General features: G+C 40.6%; 1 protein-coding gene across 1 annotated transcript in view; it reads left to right on the forward strand.

Annotated features, from left to right (window-relative positions):
* The first annotated feature begins 21,982 nt into the window (after positions 1–21,982).
* GRIP1 (glutamate receptor interacting protein 1) overlaps positions 21,983–26,103 on the forward strand; it is a 315,370-nt gene continuing 311,249 nt past the window's right edge. Inside the window, exon 1 of the mRNA XM_030961011.1 lies at positions 21,983–22,283. Coding sequence (XP_030816871.1) covers positions 22,229–22,283 — 55 coding nt within the window. The 5' untranslated portion in view covers positions 21,983–22,228. The remainder of the gene's footprint in view (positions 22,284–26,103) is intronic.

The raw sequence follows: 26,103 nt of genomic DNA on the forward strand, positions 1-26,103 counted from the left end.
AGGCTGCTGCAACCAAGTAAGCTTCCATATGCTGCCTTGTCTCAAAACTAATCTGGAAAGCAGTCAGAAAATACTTTGTCATACCATGGCAAATTCTTGGCTTCACAGCCAAGTGTTCTGCTGGGGTTTGTGACCAGCATCAAACTCGTGGTACTTGCGTTTCTCACCTGGGTGCTGGGCTGAGAGCATTCAACTCATCCTGTACAGGGCTAGGGGTGGTCTCCAGGGGTTGGCAGTCCTTGGCCACTAGTGACTAGTGGCTGGTGTTGGAAACAGAGTTCAAGGTGAAGGATCTCCATATACTGCTACCTGTGCTCCAGGCTATCCATGTTTTCTCAGAACACAAAAGTACAGAAAAATAAAGACTCCAAATTGGCAGTGGATGTTTCATTAACTTCTTCTATCAGTGTGATATTTTCTTCTTATGAGGATATTATTTGTTTGCAGGTGACCACTGCTTTTCTTTTTCCTCTGTGAGATTATCATCTTAGAGAAACAAAAAAGGGGCCCTTGTCAGCTTCTATGACAAATGGTGGTTACAGGAGCACTGTACTTTGTTTCTCCTTGAACAGATTTCATGCTTTTTTTACACTTTGATCCTCCTGGTCATTTGATATCTGAATGTGTTTATCTCTGAATCTTGAAAAACTCCTCCGATCTTGAAAAACTCCTTTTTTCTAGAGGCCAGTGATATAGTTTATATATTACTTACAGATGCAATAAACAAAGCTTTTTCTCAACTGCAGTCTCTTAAGGTTGCAGAATAACTGATCAGGCTGTTGGCTCAATTTGCTGTTTGATCATTTAGTTGATAAGGTGAATCCTGACTCAGTCAGATTTTCTATGGTGGATCAATCAAGTGATGGAAGCTGAATATTGCATTTTCTCACCTTATGATAATCAGGAAAAGCATCAGCATCAGTAGACGTCTGATTTGGCAGGTAGTTTAAACTCTAAATGTGATTTTTATCAGCAACTAATATCCATTAAAAATAGCTGCATTTTGAAATGACAGCAATTATGTTCACTCTGCTGTTGTGTGAAGTGGACAGATCCAGGGGTTGCCCCAGTGTGTTTCTTACCAGTGACCCACTGGGTCAGTGTGTTTTACTGGTAAATAATTTTGCATGAGATTCCCTACAAATGACTAAGAGGTGGAACACTCTCAACTAATGACAGAAATGTGTAGTAGAAGTGATCTATCTGGAAATTATGTTTTTACTTTTTCCTTTTAAAGATAATTTTATTTCATCTGAATTAATTCATTCCTTATCAGTAAGAAGCCAATAAGAATATCACTTTTGGAGGAACATATTGGCAAAGCAAAACCCCCCAAAAAAAAAAAAAAAAAAAAAAAAAAACCAAAAAAAACAAACAAACAAAAAAACCCACACAAACCAAAACCCAAACAAAACAAAAAACCAAAAAAAAAACCACCCCAAACCAAAAAACCGCCCAGACAAAGAAAAGCTAAATATAAAATATATCCTTGCATTAGAAAATAGCTGGTACAGTAAGGACATGAGACAATTTCAGTTCTCTTCAACTGATCAGAACTGAATGGTAATCAAATGGAAAATGCCTTCCATCTTAATAAAGAAGTATTCTCCCTTAATATAGAAGGTACTATTAATTACTGAAAGTGCTACTGAAATGGCTTTAAATTCATTGTGTACTACACAAATTGACTTTTGGAGGATATTTTTAGCACACTTGCCTAGTTTACACATTATTCTTTCCTCCCTTGAAAAAGTCTGCAAATGACCAAGAAGTCCACACAACACTCATCTTTTGCTTAACTTTTCACATTTTATTGCAAAATATCTCAAATCCTGTGGATTCCATGCCCTCTGAAATAAAAAAAAATTGTCATTTAAAAATATATTAAAACAAAACATAAAATTTTCTGAAGCATTTTATAATAATTGTAATGTAATAATAATTACATTTTTCAATGTAATAATTGAATAATTAATAATTTATTTTGGTTTTGTGAGTATAGAGAGAATTTTTAGTGGCAAAATAAATAATAATTGATTTTAAATATCTTCACTTAAAATGAAGTAATCCAAACAAAAATAACATTCACTCCTTTGTCTACATGCATCCAAATTAAGTTTAATTAGATGTAATTACCTGTTATTTCCACTTCTCCTGCATTCTGAAATGTGGCATTATATAAACCAGCTTGCTTTTTCATACAGGATTCAATTTCAGGAAGTCAAAGATGTGTTTATATAGTCTGAACTTTTGGATAAAGGTTTTTGAACTACTGAGCACTTAAAAAGCCTCTTAACTTCTTCCTTAGTAGATATTGCATCCTTGTTCTCTGTAAATTCTAATCTGAATGATTGTTACCTGCTACTAAATGTATCCAAGATGGAATTGTTGCCTGTAGATTTTCCACATTGTATCTCAAAGTTACCAAAGTTAATACTCCTGACAACTTCATACAAATAATTTTTTCTCTTTTTTGCCTATACGATCAGTTTACTTAGATGTGTTTGTATTAGAAAATTCCTATTAGTTTAAAGGCATGAAATGGCAGTATTTAGTTAAAGAAGAAGTACTACTACGTCAAAACAAAAGTTATTATTCTGTATTTAGGTTAACAAAAAAATCCATTTCATACACCCACTCTTCTGTTGTAATTATATTCCAGCAAAACCTCTCCCAAATCTGCAGAAAACTGGTAGTTCATTTTATGAACTTTAGTACTTAAAACGGAAAAAAATATCAGCTCGTCATTTTTAGGCCTTTGTGGAATTCTCTGTACCACATGGAAACAAACTCTCTTATCTGCTCAGAGACTGATGTGAGAAAAAGCAATATCACCTCTGAATATATTACCAGGATAAAATAGCTGCTTTCCAGTAGAGGGAGAAAGGGATGATGGTGGCCATGATATCCACATGCCTGTAAAGCTCTGTGTTTTGCTGATATCTTTATTTCCACACCAAGCAGAAAGATGAATCTTCCAGTTTCTAAAAGAAATGATGCTGTGAAGTTGCTGAGAACTGGATTTGGCACGATTTTTTCCCATGATTCTCTTAAATAAATCCCAAAGTCTTATGCTTGCTTGTTAGGCTTATAAATACAGAGTGCTTCCTTTTCCGCTCTGGCTGCTTTCCTCAATATTGGCTGGCTTCAAAGGATGGGGAAGAGGAAGAAACATGCTGACAATGCTCACACTTTCTGTGAGTCTCTTTCATTTATTGTAGCCTTTAGCTCACATGAATTTCAGCTTTGAGGCATTCGCTTGTACAGCCGTCTCATCACCGACAGTTTCTCCAGATGCCCCAAATCCTTTCCAGCTCTGCTCTATTTTAAGGACCTGGCTGCACCACATCTTCTGGGTGAAGAGAGAGAAACAAAAATAAGTGTTTATTTGCCAATGTCTTCTGGATTTAAAACAACTCAGCAGCTAACCCCTGCTGGGGAAATAGTTGCCACATTCATTTACTTCAGAAAGACCAAGCACCTTTTCTGTATCAGGGACTTCAAGCATTCCATGAATAACTGCTTTGGCATTTGTGCACTTAATCCTTTCTACGCAGAAGACATTGGGGATATTACAGATTAATTAATAAACCTGATTGTAGATGTCTATACCTGGATGTTGACATGTGGGTTTGAAGAGCTTGTTGCAGGCAGTGGAGATCTAGACACTGCAGGACCCTGCAGAACAATGCAGCTGGCCCATGCTGGGAGACTCAAATGGGATGCCCACACAGAATGTGACTCCATTGATTTGTCATGTCAGCTTAAACACATGGCTTGCCTGTGGACAACCACAAATAGGCATCTGTCTTTAGGTTTCATAATGTGGAGCTGAATTTCTCCACAAGACTTATTGCTAGGCCCTCACTTTTATTGCTTTGTACCATATCGGGATTACACCACCGCGTTCTGGAGAGCTCCTGGAGTAGGTGTCACGACAAGGCACTGCATTCTCCAAGGAGACTGGAAATATGCAGTCAAGGGGCTTGTGAAACATGCAGATTTAGAGTGCCCTGAGTGCATGCACTGGAATAAAATCAGGCCTTAAGGCAACTGAGCATACGCAGGGCATGGGCAAATGTACACAGACAGGGCACTGGCTAATGCAAGTTAGAGCTGTCCCTAAGGCAAGCTGGTCCTAAATATTTATTGGGACTGATAAGCCACTTTTGACTGTTGGGTTGGGTTTTTTTTGCCATATGATTCCTCAGACCCTGTACCAAGTACAGATTGCAGGATCCAAAGACTGGACTATTATTCTTCAGTGAATCTTATAATTATTCTTCAGTGAATCTTATAATGCATTAGAAAGCACAACACTGCCTAACTTGTCTGATGGTTAGAAAAAACACAAATGTAATACTAATTTGTACTGCCCAATATATTTAAAAGACTGTATCTATCCTAAATTAAATTTCATTGGAAAGTACATATTGAATACCTTAAAAACCACATTTGACAATATATTCACATTTCTTCTTTCACAAAACTCAATGTCTGAGAAATTGGTAAGAAATAGCAGCAAGGCTCATGTTGTAACAAAACTAAGATTTCTGGCCATATTGACACCAGACTGGCTTTCCTGGAGTTAATCTGCTGAGGAATACAAGAGTCTATTTTGCAGAAACACACAGAAGCTGGAAATGTGTAGCTGCATTGGCATGGCACTGCCCCGAGCATTTATACTCTACAAACACATCTGAACTTCTCTGGGCCTTGAACTGTTGGCTCTGTATAGTGCCAGGCTGTGGCATGGGGACCTGCTGGCTCAGGTTGGCTCTAACTCAGGTGCTTCATTATACACCAGAAACCCTAATTTCATTATACACCAGAAGTCTGGCCTTCATGTCTAAGAATAAACAGGTAAAAATTTCAAATAGGAGCCATCCCTCTTTTCTTCAGCTCATCTTATAATGATCTACTCTAATAATACATATATTCAAGATAGACTTGATAGATTCAAGCAATCAAGATAGATTGCTCTAGAGCCAAACTACAAACTTTTATATATTCTCTGGTTGCTTAAGCCATTCTTAGCCACAAATATTTGCTGCCAGTCTAATATCTGGATACACAAAAGACTGATTTACTCACATTCACATTGAACTTACAATGTATGACATTAGTATTTTAAATAAAATTTCTTTGCTACATCCAGATTTCAGCTTCTGTTGTTAACTGATGTAGCACTTATTCCAGGAGAGCTTAATCTCTCAGCAAAGACACGTGGTTTTTAAAATTCCTTACGTTGTGTAGCAGACTTAACCGATGTGGTCCATTTATTCCCCCTTCAGCACATTATCTCCAGTATGTAAAATGAATTATTACCTCTTCTCCACTGTAACAGAGCATTATGCTCCACAGAAGACCCAAAACTTGTAGGCTGTGTTCCCACAAAACGTTCTTCCATGATGTCTGGTGTCTCTAAAGACACTTATTTCACTAACTGGTCATTTGTGTTGTTCTAATAGTATTAAAAGTATATGTTAACATTAAAACTTTATTGAACTGGTTCCCAAAGGACATTAGAGTCTGAGGGTGAAGCTCATTCCCATGCAGCTCATTTGCCAGCCAAAGGAATACATATTTTACATGTGATTTATTGATGCATGCCCCAGCTGTTCAGCGTCTGCTTGTGAGATTTTCATTCTGGCTGCATGAACTCTGGGTAAGACCTTGCTGCTGTCTCATAGGAGTCTTATAAATTTTAAATAGTACTATTTAAGTGTGTTAAGTGTATAAAGCTCATGGCATTTATGTGAGAATCACTTTGTCCAACCTTAAAGTAGAAACCACTTCAGACATAAAATACAACTGCTATTTAGTACCTCTAAAATGCTTTAGAAATTTGAAGATATATTCCATATTTCTATGAAACTACTACACTATGAAAGCAGTGTAGCAAACAAGAAGAAAACAAGTATCCTTTTTAATATTAATATTTTTCTAATTGGTAGTAAATATGAAGTTCCTTCTAAACCCTTGGTGTGATCTGTTTTCCTAAGTGAATCAGAAGAGAGACTTAACAGCTATTGAATCATCAGCTGTGTTTTCAATAGCGTATGGGATTTCTCCCTTAAGTACCAATCCAGCCCAATCCTGCTTAGGTTGTGATAGCTGATTAGATCACAGCTTGGGGCATACACAATAATTGCTATTAACTTAATTATTTTACCTTATATTAAACCTGTGACTGCACTTCTACTATTCTCTCTAGCCCTGTTCCATTTTTATCTTTCTAGTTAGATGACAAAATCATCCAACAGCTAACCAGCATCAAAAAGAAGGCCACAAAATCCCACTCTTGCTTATTCTTTCAGATTTCTTTCTTTCTTTTTTTTTTTTTTGAAGGAGGCAGAGAAGTGTTGGTTAACCTATGGCTACCCTTTAGGTTAATGCTTTTGTTTTGGTGATGTTGCTAAAGGGGCTTAGAGGAACTTTTTCCAGTGTTTCCACTTACTGCAACTACTGCCTTGGGAATTGTATAGCTTTATTTTTCAATAAAAGCTTAGATTTTATATTAGTCACATTGTTGCACCTATTCAGTTAGAAGATTAAAGTGTGTTTTGCAGAAGTGACTAAGAGTTTAGAAAAAGTAGATCTTGCCTGAGCTACATATAGCTCTCCAGCTACCTGTTTTGTCTGCCTATCCACGTGCTATGTAGTGTTTGCTTTGTCTTTGGGAGGTCTTTTACTGGCTTCTCTCTTTTGACCTAACAAAAGCTCAAGGGAGAAAAGGTTAGAAGAACTTCCTACTTTTGGACACGTGGTAAGTTGGAAACCATTAACAGTGCAAGGCATATTAAGCCCAAATATGTTGAAACCCTAATTTGTGGTGGTAAGGCATGAGAACAGGTTGCCCAGAGAAGAATGAGAGAAGATGAAAGCAATCACCTGTCCCTGCTATTTGCTTGCACTGTAGTGTGCCACTGGGATATCCCAAGTATGGGGCTTCTTCTTGCAGGGGAGTCACCATCAAAGCCTGAACAGCGGTGTGAGTCCCTAAACTGCAGGAGCAATGATCTGCAATGATGAGCCACATGTGGGAGCAGGCTTTCTCTTTTATACAGGTATAAATTTACGAGGAAGATCCAGCTTTGTCCAGGGTAAGACCATCCCCTTTCCACTTGCATTTATCCTACAGTCTTGGGCCTGAATGGAAAGGGAAGCTACATTAAGAGTAAATTATTTATTGAGACTTCAGTTTGTGTGGTGAGACACTAGTACAGGTTGCCCAGAGAAACTGTGGATGCCCCTTTGTTGGAAGTGGTGCCCATCACAGGGCAGTGTAGGAGTACATACAATTTTATTAATATTGAAGGCTTTTGCCAGTTTTATGTTACAAGAGAAAATGCAGTTCTTACTCAAAGTTCATTGAAGAAACAGCTCTGGGCACATGTGTAATCTGTACCAACTAATTTTACACCTGGGTAGCTAATGGAGACCATCACACATTTTGTCTTTTAAAGGCAGGGAATCATGATGAGGTGGCCGTTGTGAGTATTTGGGATCTTCAGACTTTTTTATCACTCTCCAGTGAGCATTCCCTGAGTGCAGCCCCATACCCTGAGAGTCTGTCCTGTTCCTCCACGTGATTACACATGAAAAAGTCAAGAGTGCTTCTGAATACCTTTACCAGGAAAATTAGGCTAAAATTCACATTATCTTTTAAGCTGTGTATACATGTGCACACAAGCACACACACTCACAAACACATTTCTGTGCCTCCTCCTTATGAAATCCACTTTACTAAGCATGATCTACCCTTTTAAATCCATGCAAAGCCTCATGAGTCACTTTGTTCTTGTCAACATTTTCTAGCTTGTTGCTGACCAGTGATACCAAATCTTCCTCTGTATCAATGTCAGATATAAAAAAAATCCTCTTTTTTTATTTCCTCTGGGATATCTGCATATTTGAGAAGGATTTTATTAGCCTATTTTGAGCTCTCATTTTTACTCCTCTTTTAGACCATTATTTCAAACATTCCTGCCTTTCTTATGTTTATTCCAGCGGAGAGATAAAAATATTTTATCATAAATATATTCCAGCAAAAGCAGAATGAACATTAGCTGACTATAAGGGTTAACCCATTACTGAAAAGCATGCCTGATAAATTGAAAGTGTGGCTCTCAGCCAAGAGAGATCAGTATTTTCTGAGCATTCATTTTCTGTCTTAGGAGTGGCAAATCCTGTTGCTGGTATCAGATGTGATACAGCTTCTGAAAGAAGCAACCTCAGAGGCAAATTCATGCTTTGCTATTCAGGGAACTATCCACTAACAGTGTACATGAATTAAGGGCATGCCTTACTCACAAATTATTGTTGTATCTGGAATTGCAAATTGTAACTGAGAAACAAAAAGAAGCCATAAACAACTTTCAAATAAATCAAATTTCATTTTCAAAATATCATGCGGTGTGTCTAGTAATGTAAAAATTTTACGAGGTATTTATTAATGCTCCTTGACAAATTTTTACTCCAAATTTCAGCCATATTTTCACCCCACATTTCAGCCATATTTTCTTCCATTCTGAGTACTAAAATCAGTAATTCATTATTCAGATGCCAGGATGGAGTGGAGTGGTTAATCCAAAAGCATAATCTCAGTGTGGATCAGTAAAGAACTCCAGTCAAGCTGTCTGCAAGTGAAGCTGTCATTGAACAAAGTATGATTTAAGAATAACTAAACAGCAGCTGTTTCAAAAGACAGTAAATATTCCACAGGTTTTTTTTCCTTACAGACTCATTTTGCTTTATAATCCCTATTGCATAATTCCCTATCTGCAGACTCTAATTCAGCAGTTTTGTATTTAATTTACATTGTGTTTGATTTACACTGTGCTTAATTTACATCTACACAAGAGCAAGGAACAGAAGTCAGGCTTTGACAAATCCAGGCCATATTAAACCTAGTCAAATTCTTTCCAAAGGAAAAAATGTAGAGCCCCAGTGCTAATATTTCTTTGATGTACTGGAATTTATGGAAGATTATGTTGCTCATCTACTACAGTCACAGAAGTCTACCAGGAGGCTTTTGGGGGGCCTTCAGTTTTTTCTGGCAGACTATGAAGAATGAAACACACACCTCCTGGGCATGGTGAGCACCTGTGTGCTTGCTGCCTGCTTCACCCAGTCATGCTGAGGAAAGCCTTCACCAGTGCCTTTGGTGCACCAACCCAGTTGTGTAGGGGGATAGAATATAAGAAAATAAAGACAGTGTAGAAAGTAATCTTACCCCTAAGGAGTTGCACCTGGGCCAATTATCAAAGATTAGGAACAGGCCTGACTTTAACAGGCCACAGCTGTAACCAATGAGAAAAAGAGTGCTATAAAAGAGTGGGATGGCTGGTTGAGAAGGGAACTAGAGTCACTTGGCTGCTTTGTGAAGAAGAAAGAGTCAGTGCTTGAAGGAGCAGCAAATGAGAAACACCAGGAAGGAAACTTTTGTGATAAGGAGACAACAGTCTGGAACCCCTGCAATAAGATGACAACACAGTTGTCCTGGGCATCAGAGCCAAGCCTATGGAGGAGGGAAGGTTTTGTGTAATACGAGAGGGAAGACTAAAGTAGCCTTTCCCAGGTTTCTCTGCTGCCTTCTGCTCCTTCTCCTCCCTTCTCAGCCCATGAGGTGCCTTTGCCAGCCCTCAGGCAGCTGAGCACTGTTAGCCACAAGGATGCTGCTCCCTGCAGCAGGCCAGGGAGAACAGGACAGAGGTGCACAGGGGTGGGGAAGGGCATCCTTGGAGAGAAGGGAGGATGAGAAAAAGTGGAAACATTCCTAAACACCCTTGAATTCTTTAGCACTCTACAATAGCCCCTTTTCTCTTACTTTTCAAAGTTAGTTACCATACTTATTGAGCAGCAGCTCTTATGAATCCACATGCTTTTGCCTTTCCTGTTAAAAGACATAAAATTCGTTTTCCATATAAAATCACCTCAATTTTCTCTATAAAAGTACTTTATCTGTTCAACTCTTGCAGGTCAAGCTCACACAAGAGTACAGCAGGCTCTGAAACATCTCAACTCTATATTGCCGACATGCAGTCAATAGTTAATTAAGGAAAAGGTAGATATATCTTAAAGAATTTACATTTAAAAGAAAGTATTTTTTTTTTTAGGAAAACTCATGTATGTATACAGTTACAGAGAATGTATTAATTTATCTATCTTTCATGTAATTCAGTTATGTTTATAGAAGATGCCTAATATGTAAAATATGCTTGTTTTGACATTTATGAAATGCACTGACTAGTAATTTTCAAGATTTTCTGTTGGATGTTTCCTGTTGTTCAAGCAATGCAGAAGGAATATCTTTCCTGCCATTTTACAAAATGTAAAATAATTTCCCAGTGAATGTTCTACATTTGCTCTGTCTCCCTAATGTTTTCTGGCAGGGAGGAAAACATGTCAACATGCTCACGTAGAGCATGCAAGAAAAATTTCCCAGTGTGATTATGTACTCTTGGTATTTCAGCAGTCTGGAGAAGAATCCTGTATATTCATGGACTGATATAGACAAATTATCATTTTTATCACCTTCAAGCTGTTCAATGACATTATATACCTATCCACAAACAATTGTAAGCACTTTGGTTTATAATTGATTGTTCATTAGAACTTTAATACAACTTGGTTTTCTTTTTCAGAAACCAGACTTTGCAAGTTTGGCCTGAGGATGAAATACTCTGAAACTTTACTACAGTATAAAAATCAAACCTTCAGAACTAAAATTCCAGTAACAACAGTTTTCCAAGATGTTTTGCATCTTATTTTAAAATTCATTTTATTTCAATATGTGTTTCAATAGCTATACTACTTTTTACAGAACTTCTGGATACCTGAGTTTCCTTTGCAGTTTCATAGGACTCCAAAGTGGTCAGAAGTCCAAGGTGGGTCTGTCTTCATTTTGTCTTGAAAGTGAACATCCAAATGCATAAAAATGGGCTTTGGCTTCTAAATGTAGTGTTTTGTTACAGCAGAAGCTGTAAACATTTTTTCAAATATCAAGCTATTGGCTAAGACATAATGTCGGTGCAGGGGTTTGTGAATAGTTTCCCTGTGAAATACCTTTTTGTAATGTGAGACTTTCTTCAGGCTTGCTTTTGGTCCTGGGCTGTAAGGAAACCTTTAAAATCTCCTCTGGACCCTAGAAGTCTTTGCTTTAGTAACCTCCAAGGCCTGGATCCCTTAGGGACCTGCTTCCCAAGCCCAAAAAGTTTTGGTTGGTTTATGGAGGCTTAGCTAGTTCCCCTACATCCTCTCTCTTGATGTGCTACTGAAGCCCCTCCTCCAGTGGGTGTTTAATTGCCTTTAGGAAAAGGGAAACTCACCTCCCTGCAAAGGGAGCAGCACACTGAAACGAGTGCGCTGCTGGCAGGATATGGTGAGCAGAAGCCTTCCTTGCCACCCTTGTGCACCGGGTTAAAAGGAGAGGCCACTGGTGTGAGCAAAGTAAAACAAGTGTCATCCCTCATATCTTGAAACAAGTCCAGTAGTATGGTCATTGTATGAGAACAATTGGAATCACACATTTACAAAATAGGCATTTACTTTTTGCCAGCTGCCTTTTATTTGAAACCAAAATCCACAACTTGTATAGACTACCACAAAGAAAAATAATGTATGTAGAAAAGAAGTTGGAATAAAAGGGTACTCCAAACCCCTACCATACTGAACTTCCTTTATGATGTTTGACTTCTTTTCTTTTTTCCTTTACTTTTTTGCTTCCATGCAATTACAGTTCCTGTGTGAACTAGCAGTTGTCACTAGTGCTTTTACAGCAACACCTTAAAGATTCACTGTTTCAGTTGGGGTAAAGCAAATCTAAGAACTTCAGCTTGGCAAAGCTTCTGAAAATTCACAGTGAGCTTGTGTGCTCTGTTTTTAAACATGGGCAGCAATATACTTTGGAACATTCTATATTTAAATTTCAGCAGTGATTATTTACTCACTGACCACAAATGCTCCATAAATGTCTTTGTACAATATCTGCTATGCAAGAGTTGGACTGAGATGTTCAAACTTGAAAATTGATGTCCAAATATGACTGGCAGAGGTGTGATGGGGAGAGGCAGTTGGAACACAGTCATTCCCTTATTCTCAGTGCATACTTTTCTGTAGGTTTTGATCCTGTATGAAACAAATCTGTGCTACTTATTACTGTCATCTGGTCCTGATGTTAGCTGCTACTCCAGGGTGGTTCCCAGCCTGTTACCTCACAGCCCTGGGCTAGGTTTGGTATCCACAGTGTGTGCCTGGTTCAGTGGGGACTGACACAGCCAGCAATGCACCAAAGTGCTTGACTTTCCTACAGTAGGAGCATTACTATTGTTTCACTCTGTTAATGATACCTTCCACTGACTCAGGCTTTTTTTTTTAACCTCAGAGGTGTGAGGGAGCTTCAAGTCTTCCCTGTTGAGACCCTAAAGAAGCATCTGAGAGTCTTGCTGGATTGTGAAGAACAAGAAGGTGACATGTAAGCGGACCACGATCATCTACATGGTTGGCTGCTCCTTGCTGCTGCCCCTGTGAATTTTGTTTTAGAGCAGAAAGCATGGCAGTGTCATGGCTTAGGTGAGTGTTTACATGAACACAAGCACAGGTCTGTGCTCAGCGTAGTTTCAATTAAAAGACTGCTGTCCAAATAAATGGCATGTACTACCTATGAGCACTGGGAAGTGTCTTGGAAGATATTCCAGATCTTGTCAGGCCAGCTTTAGATAAGGGCTGAGTGTGAAAGCAATGACCCCACCAGCTACAGGCTGTGGCAGCCCCAGGCGGTGAATCAGGAGTGGCAATGCTGTGCCCCAGTCTGGACCTCCGCCTGCTGGGACTTGCAGGACAGGGCTGAAGAAGGAAGACAGCAGTGGGTGAAAGGCTGGGAGAAATGCTTCCTTAGGTCATTCCTTCCCTAGGAACCCTTGTATGGGGAAGTGTAATACTCGATTTCTTTCAGAGGCTATGGTTTTGGTAAAGCTAAACTGGGATATTATCCCTGAGAAAACATCAGTGTAAATATCCACTTTAAGCCACTAAAGTAGATTGAAACATTGCATTTGAATTACTTGTAATAGCTAATTTGTTGATCTACACAAAAGGTTAGCTGCAATTTCAAAGCTAGTTCTATTAGATTTTATATAATGAGACACTTTATTACATTATAGGACAGCAGATCCCGTTGTTTGTGTGTTGTTTCAAGTGCTTTACTTTGCTGTTGAGACTTTGCCATCACAGTCTTGGTGTCTGTAACCTGTTCTGTGGGTCAAAAATGGGCATCAAAGGACTTTTCTTTTTTTTTTTTTTGAGTCAGTCTTCATTGTTACAAAGGCTTTGAGAACATTTCTGGTATTTTTGTACAGGAAGCTTGTAGGAGACAAAGCAATAATACGCTGAAAAATAAAAGGCTCTTTCCCAAGTAGCATGATATCACTCTAACCTCAGGCTGTATCACAGTGAAAATTACTAGCTAAGGTCTTTTAATAAAATATTTTCTATCAATCTGCTTATTACATTATACTAGAAAAGGTTAAAAGTGACGTTTGCATTGTCTACCACAGAGGTGCCATTTTCTCTGACAGACATCTGTTACTCAATTATCATTATCTCACAAATGTTTAATTTTCTAGTCCAACTCTTAAGGTCTCCAGCATGGAAGGCTCTGTTCAGCAGCAAGCTGGGAAACATTCTGCTCTTTCGCAGAGAAAACTTCCAGGACTTGGTCTCCGTTAAAAGAAATTATCAAGTTTGTGCTCCAACAGTTCAAGATTTTCAAAAACATGCTGCTATTTTAATGGTCATGGCATTTTCCCCCTAAATATTTAGACTGTGTCATGGCAACAGCTGCTTTTAGTTCTAAATTTGTTTTGCCATCCTTCATTTAAGAAAAAAATGGCAGTTTCAATTTATTCCCCTTAAATGTAAAATTCAGTATTTTAAACTTTTATTAACTATAAACAGCTATACCAGTGGTTTGTGATCTGCTTTGGATTCTCTATGCAAATGGAAATTACCATACTGATTGCTATTCATTATGAAGAGGCACCTAAAACTGTAAGATAAAGGCAAATATAAAGTATGTACAATACGTGTTGTAGGTTTTTTGGAAGGGGGATGGCAAGTAGAGGGTAAGTAGCAAAATTAATATTCCCAGTACATATTTAAAAATCAAGAAGTAAGCTAAAAATAATTGTATCATAACAGGGGCAATCAATGGTCCAATTTTTTCCAGTGCATGAGTGCAAAGCAGATTGAATAACTGAATGTACAAATTCTTGATATTAACAGCTGAACATTTTATTGCCCAAGACAGGGCTAAGGAAAAGGACATTAAAGATCCTTAAATGTAACTATTAACAAATGTACCAAAATTAATTGTTACTACTGTCATTATTGCTAGTATATTTGAAGAGTGCTGGAAGTAAAATGTAGTGGATTCTACAATAGGTACTTTCCGAGTGCCTTTGGATGACTTACCTTGGTCAAAATAAGAAGAGACTTAATTCTCTTGCAGAAATCCTACATTCCTTTTCAGAGTAGTCTGATCAGCAAGTAAATCAGTCAAACAAATTTAATGAAAAAAGTGCATGCAAGTCTTTTGCCTACAAAAGCAATACACAGGACCTTAATGGGCATTTTATTAAAAAATAAATTATTCTGCTCAAATTCTGATTACCAACTGATTATTATAAATATTTATTCAACTTGCATATATTTATAAGGGAACAGGACAATGTACAGATATAAAAAGGTGCAATGACTTAATATAAAAAAGGAAACTGTTTTGACCTTTTAAAAAATTTAAGTAAGACCCTACTACTCTACTACCTAGTAGTGCTGAGACTTTACAGTTAAGCTGAAATATGCTGCTAGTTTTGTCTCTGAAGTGCCACTGCTTTATGCAGGATGGTTAAGGCAAGATATGTACTAATGGCTGATGGAGAACAAAAATATTTATAATTGGATTGTGTTTATTATCAAGAAACTACACCTTGCCACAGGAGGAACATACATAAGATATACAGATATTTCATACCAGTTTATTCTATACCACTCCTTCCCCTATTTGTTTCAAAGCGAGAGTATGAATCTATACATGCCACTCTGTGTATTGATTTGCACAGAACCTGCTGGATTGCCTGATCCAGGAAAGCTCCTTTCACTCCCTTAGTGGAAGTAACCATATCATTAAAGTTACAGTTTATTGTATGTGCATCCTCCTCTGAATCAGGGCTGTCAGCATTGAATAGGACTAGGAATTGATACTAAACACTGTGTCTTCTTTGTAGAAAGTTCATGATAAAATACTTATTATGCCTCTCTAATCTCAATGTTTTTTCAATGTTTTAAACAATTTCTGTAACAGTTTTTTCCTGCTGGAAAGTATAATTGCAGGTTTTCTTCGTTTTCTGGTGCAAGGCTTACAAACACATTCTTTAAGATCATTACATGATCTCAAGTACCTTTAAAAAAGCTTCCCTCTGATCAGCTCCATGTTTTGTGTATTGTAGGAGATACAGATATAATAGAGTTATTCACATAAATTTGCATTAATGATAATGAATTTCCTTAAAAGGCTAAATTTAATCTACATTTCAAAAAATGAAAAAGTGTGACCAATATTTTTCTGATAGGCACACTAGCTGAGCATCAGCTTTATGGCTGTTTGTCAAAGCAGATAGAAAATAAAAGCCTTTTCTTTTAAGATATAGGGCAAAACTTGTAAATGCATCTGGGCAGCTGAGGTCCCAGTCTTGAAAGGCAGCTGGAGCACACCTACACTGCTGTGTGCTTTCATGTTCCAATTCATCTGCTTCTGACAACAAGTCTCTGACACCCACAGTGCAGACTCTGCTCATTGCTTTTGGGAACTACTCTTCCCTCACCCTACGGTTATGAAGATTTGGTGCTTGGGGTGATGGGGCCTGTAGCATCTCAGAACCTGCCTGTATTTCTTAGGTTACCAAGTAACACTAAGTCCATCTTTTTTGTCCATGTAAGATGTTGATGGTTTTAACTTAGCTCTTACTTGAGATTGCACACGGGTCGTTTTCCTTCCTTCCACCTTACTGCTGTTCATTCCAGCTTCCCTTTATGCTTGCCAAGTGTTTGTACAACAGGCAGATGTTCTGTGAAATGCTGGATCCTGGACACATTAGCCCTTCAGCTGTAAGGTGGATTCAGGAGGAGCAGGACTGTGGAGCACTGGTGACAAGCAGCGTCTCCAGATCCTCCATCCCTGGAGGCAGATAGATTTCAGGAGCTTGCCCTAGGCCACCAGAAATGGGACACTTCTGCCCTGAAGTGGAAACAGTTGCACAAAGAGGTGGTTACCCCTCACAGCTCTAAGTTCATGACTGGGTCAGCACTGGCCTGCCATTACTCCTGGGCCTGTGAGGATTCATGAGACAATCAATGATATGGCCTGTGTGGATAATGGGTATAACTAATGTGCCTGAAATAGCAGCTGGCTTTCTGATAATGGACTTCCCAAAGTGCACTGAGTGTCATTAATAGTATTCATGGCTGCAGGTTGCTTGCCAGAAAAAGTCAGTAAATACATTCATCAGAATTCAACACAGACTAGCATCACAATGAAGTATGCAGAAAAGGCACGTGAAGAAAGTGTAAGCACCTTGGGAACTTGAGGGGCCAAATAGAGATTGTTTTGCATGAGCTGTTCTCTAGTATTGTGTCTTCCAGAGACATCAAGGTGAACCCTGAAAGGCTGCTGAACAAGGAGCATAGGAGAGCTGAAAGCAAAACTGGCACCCTGTGCCCTCACCCAGGCAGCATACTGAGAACAGGCAGAACCCAGGAAAATAGCTTTATAAGTTGGCCACACGGGTTACCTACCAGCCTTGACTTTTTAAGGAAAGATTGTCAGTTTTTTGTCTGCTCTCTCTCTCTCATTTTTCCCTGTCCCTCCATGAAAACTGCTGAGCATCATGAAAGACTGAGAGAGAAAAAGGTAACATGTGAACTGTTCTCAAATCTGAAGCCAAACCATTTCACTACAGGCAGTTTCCTTGACAATAACAATCTCATTAGTCACAATGAAATCAGAAATCATTGTCCATAATGCCTGCAATAGAAACACCATGAATGGCAGTTAACAGGGCCTGGATTTGTTTCCTCCAGGTCTTCTTCAGTCTTTTCCCTAAGCATTCCTAATGCCCGGATGCTTCAAGGCCCATTCTTCTCTGCAGGCTGATCCTGAGCTTTTGACACCCTGAGTTGTTCCCAAAACTACACTCCTATTCTGCTGCAGGCTTTATCTCTTTCCCATAAAAGTCAGCTTGACCATGTTGAGAACCAAGCATTTAAATGAAAGCCCTTCCTATGCTGACCAGAAATTAAGCAGAATTGGGGAGCCTTCCTTCAGGCAGGTGGCAGAGCCCTGAGTGGTGACAATCATGGAGCTTGGTGCTCCTGAGTAGGACTGTAGAGAGGGTTGTGATCAGTTAATGCTCTATTTTATTTATAATTCAATATCAGCACAAAAAGGCAGATAAAAGTCAGGGTATTAAATATTTGCATAATTTTCTTTCTTCATTACATTGGTAATTGTGTAGCCCTTTGCAGCTGATTTACACAACTCATTTTTGTGCAAACAAAACAGTTATAAGCACTAATTAGAGCATTTTATTTTAGCAGTGCACAATCCCCAAAATTTTCATCTGGGGTATCTATATCTCTTCAGAGCTTAAAGCCTGAGCACACAGGGAAACGGTGTCTGTCTGTCTTGGTGCAGGTTACAGAAAGAGGAAAAGGCAAGTAGGTGGTCCCAAGAAGTCTGCTGTCTAGTGGGATTTGTGTGTTTGGCACAAGGATGCTGTCATGACCAAGCATCTATATCTTCTTCTGCTAACTCTGAGCTTCTTTGCTGTAGTTCAAGGATCTGAGGTAAAACCTTAAAAATGTTTTCTTTTAAGGGAAATAGAGAAAATATTCCTGCCTCCTTAAAACATCAGATGGCTAAATCCCAAGTCACACAGGTACATAACATGGGCAGCAGGTGGATTGCAGGTTCCTGAACACACAAACACAGTCCATAAAACTCCCACCTTCCCCTTTTGCTTATTTGAAGGCTGTAGCCAGCTTCCCTAAACTCATTGTGCTCATGTTTTGACTGATTCCTAAATCTTTTTGGAACTGACAGACCAAGTAACTCGGGTTTTAGCTTCCTGATGGTCTCATTTCCACAGACAAGCTCAGACCTCCTCCTCTTCTGCTGAAATCCCCCACTTAGCCAATGTGAGAGATCCATAAACAGAGCAAGCCAAAGGGACCATGTCTCCTGCACTGGTCTAAGGTGGATATTCCCCACTGATGCTGCCAATGACTGGCTACCACTCTGTGGCAGATGTCCAACTATTTTTTCTTAACATTTGTTAAGAAAAATCCAAAACTATGTAAAAAAAAAAAATCAATTGTTGGTACACTCCTTATGTCTCATCTGTGAACTTTTTGACCTGATGTTCAGCAATATGACAAAAGCTTTCAAGATAAGATACTTTTTTAACAAAAGGAAAACATAGAATGATAAAATAGAAGAGCAATGGGCAGAGAAGATGCTGTATGGAGTTAATCTCTGGTCTGCCTAGTGCTCAGTTCTGACAGGACTGGTTTCAGTTTTTTAATGAAATCACATTTTAATGTGACTTGCATGCATTTATGTAACCCTTAGTAAGAATACAGTAACACAGCCTTGGGCTTGCATTGGTGACCAGTCCACCTAAAAGAATCATAACCTACCCCTCTCCCCAGATGGCACAGCCAAATACTACAGAGCCATCAACAACAACGCTCAAGTATTTTTATCACAATGATATGGAAGTTCTGATCCAGAAACCCATAGAAGTTGCAACATCTTAATATTATAAAAGTTATTTTAGGTAATTTTTGACTTTTATTTGCAGACGAGGTTTTCCCTCATACTGTCTAAAGCTCCTTGTAGTCAAAAACGTGTATGTAAACATGTCAGTTATTGAGTAAAAAAAAAAAAAAAAAAAAAAAGCTAAAAGTTTAGAAGACCTAAAAGCTAAGGCATTTTTTGTAGCTTAGAGGTAATTTATGGTGCAAATCTCCATTTACTGAGAAACATAGTCCTCCAGCAACTGAACCCTCTGCCTGACCATCTTCATATTTCTTCCTTTTAGGAAATACCTAAGAACAGGAAATTAAAAAAATTAATCTCTTCTTGAGAATGCTCACAGAATAAAACCTTTCCTTGATGATACTTCTTTTGCTTTTTATTAATTCTAAGGTTATGCATGCTTCAGATGTTACAGTATCAAGTAAGAATAAATGGTGCTTTCTTGAAAAATCAAGATTTGATTAATTTAAAATTCTCTGGGGAAAAAACTGTAGACAGAAAAGAACTGTCACGAAGTTTATAGCTACCTGTGTGATATATTCACCATAAAATGCACATCTAAATCAGGTGGCTGCTTTCTTCCATTAGTAGCATAGGGATATGCAGAAGCAGTTGTTCAGTGTAAAACAGCTCATGTGAGTTAGAGAAAGCAATTAAATTAACTTGAGCCAGGTACCCATGCAAGCTTCTCCTGTGGCAAAGAAATGCAGAATTATAGACTGTCATTGCCTTAAAGGATTTATTTGTAAAGTACTGCATAAGACAGAGAGAAGCATACATATTCCATTTAATGATGCAAATGTTGTCAACTATTTAGTATGTAGTATATTTGCTCCTGAGAAGTCAGTGATATTTAGAAAAAGTAGGACTTATCCCTCATTTTGAAACACATTTCTGGAGCAAATCCAAACCAGCAGCTGGGATTTTATGATTCCTGCAGGATCCTGAAAAATCCCACATTCAGTCCTAAGGAATTCTTACTCACATTCAAAATGATGACACTATAAAAAATAGCTAGAAAATGGCTTATTGTGGACTGAAGAGTAGGGCAATCTACTTCTTTATTCCTCTGACCTGCAATTTTGCAGAACTCCAGTGCTGGCAAAAAAAAAAAATCAACTACAGGATCAGAACTACAATGTTAAGGCTCAATGTTTGTGTTTTTATCATTTGTAATGGAAACGTCAGGAGTAAAAGGCGGGTATCAGAGGCAGTATGTAAGATTTAGGACATGGATGACACAATCATCTGAAGTTTTATTTCATTCCATGGCACTTGAAAGTCCAGGTGTCTTTTAAGAAACGGCAGAGGTAAATGCCAAAGTATTTTTAAAGTAATTATATTTCTATACACTTTATTGCCTTTAAAACTGTTCCTGGCTGTGTATTCTCCAGGAACTCTTGGGACAGTTTTCTGCACCTGCTCCTTGTGTTGGTGCCTGCTGGGCTGAATAGCTGCAGAGTTTTTTCTCTCTCAGTTTTCTCTGCCTGAACACCCCAAAGGCATTGTGTGGAAGTTTTACCCTGTGAGCAAAGAATCTAACTGGAAATCTATATTTTATAATGCTTAGAAATTCACATGCACACTCACATTTTTCTTTAGAAGCACCAATACCACCCCCCCCCAACATTATTTAAGTAAAAGGACTATGAAAGGAAGGAGAATATTAGCATAAATAGGTCTCTTCTAAAAGAAAAGAGCCAAGAATGGGTTTCAAATATGCAGGGAATCCAAATTAAGTGTCCCCAATAAGGAAAAATACCAATAGTGACATGATTCAAAGCTGACATAAATCTAGTCTGACACTTGTAGCTTGGTAAAATGTTTTTGGCTTGTTAACAGCACATTGCTGGGTTTTGTTCTAGATCAAGTATCACCTGTCCTCTCACAGGCGCAAGAGCGTTGTCAACAAAAGGAACTTGTCATTGCATACTCTTAATTCAACCTAAATCCAGGATATGCCTACTCTGTTTGGATCACTGGTACTGCTCAGTGATCCTGCAGCATTACTGATGACAGGACTGCAGCCCAAGTGCAATCAAGGAAAAGCCAGGAGCTGCAGCTTTCATCAATGGGATTTTAAACAAGGGGTTTTCATGAGCACCAAGACACATTCTGCTTGACATGCTGGCACAAAGTCAACACAGAAGAATGCTGTGTCAGGAAACTGTCATGAAATTTACAGCAGAAATTAAACCCTTCAAAATCTCCTCTGAGTAAAGGGTTCACATGGAGTTGTTTGATTACATAAAATTACATAATTTCTATAAACGCGAGGATGTTACAGACAATGTAAAAATGATCACAACATAATTGTTAGGCAGGATGAAGCTCCTATAGGAATGCGCCCGCAGAAGTGCCTGAGAAAATTAAAAAGCATCGGCTGTATTGCTATAATTATTTTCAAATGACATTCAAACCTGCCACTCTGCATTTCTTTTCTGTAAAAAATAAAAGGAATATTTAATCATCACAGCATTAGTTTCCTGTTAGGACATGGCTGTGTCAGAAAAAATTTTAGCGGTGAGATTTAAGGCCTTTTAGTCAAAAGGTCGTAAGGAACTGCCTGTAATACTAACAGAAATTTGACCTGCCACAACCCGGTCCTGGACTCTCTATGGTGCAAATTCGGGTTTATTTGGTCGGGGGCTGTCCCTGCCCTTGGTGGGAGCTTGTCTCTGTTTTAACTCCTTATAGCCCAGCTTTCGGACACCTAGGTGCAGGGAAACCGGCCAGTCAGGAACTGCGGAGGGAAAGCGATGAGCCCTTGTCAGGCTGCGAGGCGAGGCACCGCCGGGACGGCCGCGCCGCTCGCCACGCGGGGCCGAAGCCCAAACCCTCGCACGGGTGCGGAGTTTCACCGGTGCCACAGCCCCCGGCCCGCTCCCCGCGGCGTGGGGCAGCCCCTTGCCCCGGCCCGCACCTGGCGGCCGAGAGGCGGCGCGCCCCGCCCGCCCCACCTGGGCCCGCCGTGCCGCGCGGGCCGCCCCGCGCTCTCCATTGTGCGGCCGCCGGCTCGGGCCACCTGCCGGCGGCGCCAGGGCCGGGCCGGGGCCGGGCAGCGCTCCGCGCCTCCTCTGCCTCCCACAATCCCCCCGCCCACCCTCTCCGGTCCCCGGCTGAACCGGGGCGAGCCCGCGCCTTCCTTCCCCGCCTGCCCCCGGCTGGCGGAGCTCCGCCGCCTCCCTCCCCCCCCCTCTCTCCCTCCCACCGCGCGGCCGCCGCCCCCTCCGCCTCTGCCCGCCGGAGCCGCCGACTTCCCCCTGAGCGCGGGTCGCCGCCGCCTCGCCATGCCATGAGCCGCCCCCCGTCGCCGCCGCAGCAGCAGCGCTGAGCGGGGAGCGCGGAGCCATGCCGGGCTGGAAGAAGAACATCCCCATCTGCCTGCAAGCCGAGCCGGAGCGAGGTGAGCGTGGAGCCCCGGGGGCGCCAGTCGCCCGCCGCGAGGGAAGGCAGGCGGGCGGGCGGGCCGGGGTCTGTGGCGCCGCCGGGTGCCCCCTCCGCAGCCCGTGCCGGGCACGGCCGCAGCCGCCCCGCGGTGGGACGGGCGGCCGGCCGGCCCCGCGCCTTCCATCTTGCTCCGGCGCCGCGGCTGCAGCGGGGGCTGCGGGGGGCGGCACCGGGCCGGGGGACACACCGGGCCGGCCCCCCCCGCCTCCGCACCAACTTTTATTTTTCTCCGCGGTGCTGCCGCCCGCGCTGCCCCGGGCCGGGCTTCTACAGCCGGGGGGGCTTGAGCTGGAGGGGTGGGAAGGTGGCTCCGAAGTGACTTCGCGAAACTTCTCCGCGTGTGGCTCTGCCCCGGACCGCTGCCGGACCTATCCCGTCCCTCCCGGTGGGCGCCGGTGAACCAGCCCGATTGCGCCTCGGCGGCGAGAAGTGCCCGCAGTAGCTGCCCCGAGTCCCGGCAGCGGTCCCGGGATGGCCTCGGGTCCCCGAACCCCGCCGTACGGGTCGGTGATGTCGGAAGCGAGAGGGTTTCTGGTCGGTCTTAAGAATAAACTGTTTGTTTTAATAAAAAGTGTCTTTGCCCCTTCCTCAGGGAGGGCTTCTGTCATGGGTGGGTGTTGTGTCCCTTGCTCCGTCTTCAGCCTGTGAGTCAAAGACAAAAAGACTGGGACCATTTACTTTTAGGTATGCCCGTCGAATTATGTCTTTGATTTACAGGTTAGTTCCGTGGTAGCATGTGGAGTCCTGAGGCAGGACATTTGGGTTTGGTTGCTGCCGTGTTGGATAGCTGGCTCTCCTGCTAGGAACAACAATTCTCCGAGTATTCAAAAGGAGGAGGTTCTGATTGCTGTGTGGAAGGAGTCTTGTTCCCTTGCATTGGAGGTGGAGGTCTTTTGCAGAACTGCTGCCCTTCTGACTAGTAAATCCTGTCCCTAATGGGAAGTTCATCACAAACATATGACATCATGAAAATAGTTGCTGAAATAAGCGCAAGGTGTTTCAGCTGTGAAAAGCGAGCTTTTGAGGCTTTACTCTCAGTAAATACATCATTACTAAGATCTGTGGTCATATTTCTTTATGTCACAAATCTGTGTAGCAGAGGAATCACAGAAATAGGATGTATGACAGTTGTCAAAATATATCAGATGCGTTTACAGATGAGGGAACTTTAGAAAGGGTCTAATCTGGCTGTGTCAGAAACTGGAAAGATTTTCTCATTTTATTCTGCATAAAGGTTGTGTCATGAGCTGTAACATGCGGACTTGTCTTTATTCAGAGTAAACAATAAGTGGTGGTTTTGCTCTGATGGGTTTAATGTGAGAATACTGATTTGTTAACAGTTCTTGTTTATTCCTGTTTCTGTTTAACTAACTCTTTCATCTTTATTATAAGGGCGAATAGATTTATATGTTAATAGTCTTACCACTGATACTTTTCTTTATTGCATTTCAATTGTGTAAGAAAAAAAATCTCTGCTCTGCCTAAAGTAAATTATTGCCTTCTGAAGTATGTTGCATTGTATAGTGCTTAAGTTTTAGCTAATAATTTAACAGGATTCCAGTCACTGGAACTTTTGTGATTTAGACTTGGAAAAATATTAAATGGTCAAAATATTTAATCAGTATTGAATTTAATAGTTCTTGAGTATGAAGAATAGATGAAATAAAGCTTTCAAGCTAGACAGAAAAACGGCTAGTGCAGTAATGAAATGAAGGTGCATCTTTAGCTAATGTAGGAGTTTAGTGTGGCATTGAGTAAAAGGCAATTACAAATACAGTTAAATTCTGGTTCAGAGCCAGTTATGCTAACATCCCCCTCTTCTGTTTCTAGAAAATATTTCCATTCAGTTAGTCTGCAGAACGTTTTATGTACATTGTGCTATCAGAAGACTTTGTGAATGTAAATACTGTTGTTTTAAACTAACAGTGTAGCTGATAGCTTTCTATGATTTAGATATGGAGTAATACTGAATGTGAAATATTTAGTAATATAAATTGTATTTATGTTGCATATACAAGTATGCCTTTATATAGGATATAAAATATCCATCCCAAATGTTTGTGTATATGGGATAAGAATACTCATACAGAATATAAGAATAAGAAACATTTAAATGCTTGTGTATTTTCTTTGATTTTATGTTCCTGTAATCTGATTGTTTTAATCAGTGTTTTGTTCCTGTGAGAGAAGCTAGTCTTTATTCAACCCTATGAACACTGGTAGGACTGACTAGTAGCAATTTTCCTGTGTAACAACACAGACCTGCTAAGTTAATTTGGTGCCGAAGTTTTTTGGTGGTGATCACTTGTGAACCAAACTACAAAATGAAAATAAAACAACCCATCCAAACCAGAAAAGTACCCTACAACCACAAACCAAACAAGATCTCAAAAAAGAAGTGAGCAGGTAAGTAATGCCATTTTATCCTTGTGACTCCTGCTGACTTTCCCCTTCAGGGAAGGCTCTCCTGCTGGCTTTATTATATCCACAGTCCATACCCCCCTTTTCTCTCATAGTAAACAGGTAATGTGCAGCTTTAATTTCAAGTCTAGTTGTAGCAACAGATTTCAGCTGGAAAAAAAGTCAGCTCTGGAGGTGCTGGGAAAACTGGGAGGGCAAAGATTTCCTTGTGATGAGCTATGAGTGGTTTGTACCAGAATTTTTTCCCCCAGGCTTTTCCCCCTCAAATGTTACAGGCTTTCTTGAGAGCTCTGTGTCTTCTGGAAGGAAGGGAAGGAAGAAAGGTTGTGGGCACAAGGATGTGAGGCTTGGAAGGTTGGTAGGTTGTGGGCACAAGGATGTGAGGCTTGAGGGGTGGGTGGATTTGTTAGAGAGGATGTGGGGGCTGTATCCCCAAGGCACTGCAGCACAGAAGGTTCACTGGGTACTGACACTTTTCTCACTCCGAACCAATACAGCATTGCTTTGGGGAGCACTTCAAGGCTGTTGTATTTCCCTTGATGCCCAGTTCATCTTGGGAGTCAGGAACTGGATGGCAGTGCTGCCACACTGCAGTAAATGCCACAGGATGTTCTGGTGCAAGAAATAAACATAAAAACTATCCAAGGAGCTGCATTGTTTTGATGTGAGGAGCTCTCGGGATATTGCAAATGGTGATAACCTTGTGCAGAGCTACTGAGTTTGCTCCAAGTGGGATTATTTTAGTGTGTTGGTATCCTTGTTTGTCCCTTCCTGGCTTCAGAGTCCCCCTTCTGTCTTGAATATCTACTGCAGAAAGTCCTTAGCGCAGCCTGTGGTCGTTGTTCCTACAAGTCATGCGCTGAAATGGAGGTTATCCAAAAACTCGATAAAATCAGAATTTTGCTAATGGAAATTGGCCAGTCTTGCTGAAATGAAGTAGCAGAGATGTGGTCAATGTTGTTGGCTCACCTTGGCAACAATTGATACTCTGAGTAAAGGAGAATAACCTGGGATAATGTTTCAGTCATCAGAGTGTGTATTTGCATGTAGAGTTTAATGTTTGTGAGAGTGCTTTGTGGTGGAGAAGATTCTCTTCTGAGGGGTGGCAATCAGTGGTATTTCAACAAGTATTTTTAGATGTCTTGACTGTGGAAATTATGTGGGATACTTACGTCAACTTAAAAAAAATCATATTGTGCTTGTTTTCAGTGACTAAAACCATATTTGAGATATGAAGTGGAGAGCTCCTTTTCTGTGTGTACTGCAGCACAGCTCCTGGTATTCTGCTGCCTGCTCTGTAATCGAGCAGTACTCTGTAGTGGCTGTGCTGCTTCTGGCTTTCACTGCCACAATTA

The sequence above is a fragment of the Camarhynchus parvulus genome, chromosome 1A (genome assembly GCF_901933205.1).
Source record: "Camarhynchus parvulus chromosome 1A, STF_HiC, whole genome shotgun sequence".
In the NCBI taxonomy this organism is placed as follows: Eukaryota; Metazoa; Chordata; class Aves; order Passeriformes; family Thraupidae; genus Camarhynchus; species Camarhynchus parvulus.